Source organism: Salvelinus fontinalis, unplaced genomic scaffold, assembly GCF_029448725.1.
Source record: "Salvelinus fontinalis isolate EN_2023a unplaced genomic scaffold, ASM2944872v1 scaffold_0236, whole genome shotgun sequence".
Lineage (NCBI taxonomy): Eukaryota > Metazoa > Chordata > Actinopteri > Salmoniformes > Salmonidae > Salvelinus > Salvelinus fontinalis.
In genome coordinates this window covers 235,001-240,000 of record NW_026600445.1, presented here as the reverse complement: position 1 = coordinate 240,000, position 5,000 = coordinate 235,001, and the positions used below count along the sequence as shown (strand labels likewise).

Sequence of the window (5,000 nt, the reverse complement as noted above, 5' to 3'; positions counted from 1 at the left end):
CTCCTCTAGTCTCCTGTCTCCTACCCCCTACTCCTCTAGTCTCCTGTCTCCTACTCCTCTAGCCTCCTGTCTCCTACCCCCTACTCCTCTAGTCTCCTCCCCCCTACCCCTCTAGTCTCCTGTCTCCTACCCCTCTAGTCTCCTGTCTCCCACCCCCTACTCCTCAAGTCTCCTGTCTCCTACCCCCTACACCTCTAGCCTCCTGTCTCCTACCCCCTACTCCTCTAGCCTCCTGTCTCCTACCCCCTACTCCTCTAGTCTCCTGTTTCCTACCCCCTACCCCTCTAGTCTCCTGTCTCCTACTCCTCTAGCCTCCTACCCCCTACCCCTCTAGTCTCCTGTCTCCTACCCCCTACCCCTCTAGTCTCCTGTCTCCTACCCCCTACTCCTCCTGTCTCCTACCCCTCTAGTCTCCTGTCTCCCACCCCCTACTCCTCTAGCCTCCTGTCTCCTACCCCCTACTCCTCTAGCCTCCTGTCTCCTACCCCCTACTCCTCTAGCCTCATGTCTCATACTCCGCTAGCCTCCTGTCTCCTACCCCCTACTCCGCTAGCCTCCTGTCTCCTACCCACTACTCCTCTAGTCTCCTACCCCCTACTCCTCTAGCCTCCTACCCCCTACTCCTCTAGTCTCCTACCCCCTACTCCTCTAGTCTCCTGTCTCCTACGCCCTACTCCTCTAGCCTCCTGTCTCCTACTCCTCTAGCCTCCTGTCTCCTACCCCCTACTCCTCTAGGCTCCTGTCTCCTGTTTCCCACCCCCTGCGCACCCTTCTTAGTGACGCCCACAGTCTGCAAGCACATGACCAGAAGCTGGTTTCCATCCACCATGCCTCGTCATCATTGGCAGTAGTTAGGGTTTAACTTTTCTGGGAAATCTATAACAATTCCAAGGTTTTCCAGAAATCCCAGTTGGACGATGCCTGGATTTCCTGTTTATTCAATCTGGAAAACCTAGGATTTTAGTTTTTTAAGTTATGGGAATGTTGCTACCCTCGCTGTAGTAGGAGGCAGCACCGTCCATCATGCAGCAGCAGTAGCAGTAGCAGCAGCAGCAGCAACAGACTGAGGAGTTACAGTATACCTGATAACTATCCATATCTCCATCCTCCTCCTCCCTCTGGCAGGACAGAATACAGCACAGTACAGTACACTCAGTCAGACAGGCAGACAGACAGACAGGAGTAGTAGTAGCCTACACACCTCTCCACTGTCTGCAAGTCGCTCTGGATAAGAGCGTCTGCTAAATGACCAAAATGTCCAATGTAAATCCACTAGAACTCTGGGTAAGGGTCAGTGGCACTGGAGATGTCACTGGCTGACTAACCACATGGTTCTATTTCCTCTGGAAAAGTGTGTAGCAGTGGGGGAAAAGGCTGCTTCTCCATCCTGCTACATAAAAATGACCTCCCAGATCATTTGTATGTAGAATGACTGAGAAGCTCAGTTCTGTTGACTTTTTAAAAGGACATTGTACTCCAAAATGAATGAATAAATAATAATATTTAACCTTAATTTAACCAGGAAGGGCTCATTGAGATTCAAAATCTCTTTTTCAAGAGCGTCATTATTTAAACCAAATTGAACATGTTTCATTATTTATTTGAGACTAAATTGATTATATTGATGTATTATATTAAGTTAAAGTAAAAGTGTTCATTGTTCATTCAGTATTGTTGTAATTGTCATTATTACAAATATATATATATAATAATCGGCATCGGCTTTTTTTTGGTCCTCCAATAATCGGTATCGGCGTTGAAAACTCATAATCGTCCGACCTCTAGTCCATACTATCAGGCATGCTGTTAGCAATAGGCATGATCACCTGTAGCCTAACTGACGCAGCATGGTGGCTATAAATAACTAGGCTGAAGCAATGGGGTTGTCTATCTGCATTTCCCCTATTGGTCTAATCACCAGCTAGATCTCAGATGTCATCTTTTAACTAGATAGCATCCTATTGAGGCATTTGATGTCCCATATAATGTAGGCTTATCTGTTAGGGTAACGTGGGGTAAACCATCACCCGGGGTAACGCACCCCCTGCCTGTACTTCTCACAGAAACCACTTTAAGTCACCATTTTCCCTGGTTGCCACTACTCTAAAAGTGTAATCTGTCTCATTTAAATAAAAAAAATCACTCCCAAAACATGATTTTGAGGCAGGGTGGACGCATGTTTAGGAGTTGAGAAATAAATAAAGTAAGAATGGAAAGCTGGGACCCTCCTCTCTTTAATAAAAGCCAATGAATCTACTGTTTTCCCCATGATTAAAATAATTGTTGTGCATTGACTGCTTGTTAGTATGCATGTTTCCCTCCCTATGGCACTCGTAACTTCAATGCATTTCGAGACTCATTTCTTTCTCACATAGAACACAATTTGTAAGTCGCTCTGGATAAGAGCGTCTGCTAAATGACTTAAATGTAAATGTAAACACACAACAACAAGCCGACGAGGTATAGTTGAAGTCGGAAGCTTACATACACCTTAGCCAAATACATTTAAACTCAGGTTTTCACAATTCCTGATATTTAATCCAAGTAAAATTTCCCTGTCTTAGGTCAGTTAGGATCACCACTTTATTTTAAGAATGTGAAATGTAAGAATAATAGTAGAGAGAATTATTTATTTCAGCTTTTATTTCCTTCATCACATTCCCAGTGGGTCAGAAGTTTACACCATTAGTATTTGGTAGCATTGCCACTAAATTGTTTAACTTGGGTCAAACGTTTCGGGTAACCTTCCACAAGCTTCCCACAATAAGTTGGGTGAATTTTGGCCCATTCCTCCTGACAGAGCTGGTGTAACAGAGTCAGGTTTGTAGGCCTCCTTGCTCGCACACGCTTTTTCAGTTCTGCCCACAAATTGTCTATAGAATTGAGGTCAGGGCTTTGTGATGGCCACTCTAATACCTTGACTTTGTTGTCCTTAAGCCATTTTGCCACAAGTGTGGAAGTATGCTTGGGGTCATTGTCCATTTGGAAGACCCATTTGCGACCAAGCTTTAACTTCCTGACTGATGTTTTGAGATGTTGCTTCAATATATCGACATAATTTTCCTGCCTCATGATGCCATCTATTTTGTGAAGTGCACCAGTCCCTCCTGCAGCAAAGCACCCCCACAACATGATGCTACCACCCCCATGCTTCACGGTTGGGATGTGGTTCTTCGGCTTGCAAGCCTCCCCCTTTTTCCTCCAAACATAACGATGGTCATTATGGCCAAACAGGTCTATTTTTGTTTCATCAGACCAGAGGACATTTCTCCAAAAAGTATGATCTTTGTCCCTATGTGCAGTTGCAAACTGTAGTCTGGCTTTTTTTGGGGCGGTTTTGGAGCAGTGGCTTCTTCTTTGCTGAGCGGCCTTTCAGGTTATGTCGATATAGGACTCGTTTTACTGTGGATATAGATACTTTTGCACCTGTTTCCTGCAGCATCTTCACAAGGTCTTTTTCTGTTGTTCTGGGATTAATTTGCACTTTTCGCACCAAAGTACGTTCATCTCTAGGAGACAGAACGCGTCTCCTTCCTGAGCGATATGACGGCTGCCTGGTCCGATGGTGTTTATACTTGCGCACTATTGTTTGTACAGATGAACGTGGTACCTTCAGGCGTTTGGAAATTGCTCCCAAGGATGAACCAGACCTGTGGAGGTCTACATTTTTTTTTCTGAGGTCTTGGCTGATTTCTTTTGATTTTCCCATGATGTCAAGCAAAGAGGCACTGAGTTTGAAGGTAGACCTTGAAATACATCCACAGGTACACCTCCAATTGACTCAAATGATGTCAATTAGCCTATCAGAAGCTTCTAAAGCCATGACATAATTTTTTTGAATTTTCCAAGCTGTTTAAAGGCACAGTCAACTTACTGTATTGTAAACTTCTGACCCACTGGTATTGTGATACAGTGAATTATAAATGAATTATAAGTCTGTAAACAATTGTTGGGAAAATGACTTGTGTCATGCACAAAGTAGATGTCCTAACCGACTTGCCAAAACTATAGTTTGTTAACAAGAACTTTGTGGAGTGGTTGAAAAACGAGTTTTAATGACTCCAACCTAAGTGTATGTAAACTTCCAACCTCAACTGTACATAGAATCTATTCATGACTTGTTTTGCTTGAAGAGGAAAAGTGAATGTAGAATGTTCTAGCATCTTCAAAGTTCGCCTCGGCAGACATATTTGTTTTATGTTACATATTTTTTGGGGGGCGTGGCAGCAACAATTTTGGTGTGGCGCAGCGCCACAGCTAAAATGGCTGCAGCGGAAACGCTGTAGTCAACTTAAGGTGAAAAATTGTAGTTCAACTAGAGGACAGCCTAATCAGATCACTCAATGGATTCGATTGATACACAACAGAAAAATATGTTGACTTTTCTACATTCTACACAGCAGATGAATATATTTCTGTGGTTCCGTCATTCTACAGATGTCTCCCTCCAGTGGAATAATTGATGATTGGCTCCTTTCTTTCCCTACACCAGACAGCTTTGACATGATAGCCTAAGAATCCTCCATCTGAAAACTACAGGATGCAGAGATTGATTACTGCTAGGATTTCATCATGTCCAGATACACAGTACAGTATTGTAATCCTGTAGATATCTCCAGTCCACCATTAGGCAGTAGAACTGTAGTCTAGTGCTAGAGTCTCATCCCAGGGCCTGGTGTGTGTGTGTGTGTCTCTGTTTGTGTGTGTGTCTCTGTGTGTGTTACAGTAATATGAACCCATACATTCTGCAACATTCATTAGATTTACAGCAGCCCATGATTTAGTCATGTCAGTAGGCCCAGAACCAGAACCACCACAGCTAGTCACACCACCACCATCACCACCACCACCACCATCACTACCACCACCACCACCACCACCACCATCACCACCACCATTACCACCACCATCACTACCACCACCACCACCATCACTACCACCACAACCACCACCACCATTACCACCACCATCACTACCACCACCACCACCATCACTACCAC

The 5,000-nt window shown here is 44.3% G+C and overlaps 1 protein-coding gene across 3 annotated transcripts in view; it reads right to left on the bottom strand.

Moving 5' to 3' along the window:
* Positions 1 to 5,000, bottom strand: part of LOC129844832 (kinesin-like protein KIF13A) — a 230,719-nt gene that overhangs the window by 24,213 nt on the left and 201,506 nt on the right. For 2 of the 3 annotated variants that reach the window (XM_055912980.1, XM_055912982.1), the window contains exon 26: positions 1,083 to 1,118. The exons of the other annotated variant lie outside the window; for it this stretch is intronic. In XM_055912980.1, the coding sequence (XP_055768955.1) occupies positions 1,083 to 1,118 (36 nt within the window). The remainder of the gene's footprint in view (positions 1 to 1,082; positions 1,119 to 5,000) is intronic. 3 annotated transcript variants of the gene reach the window in all.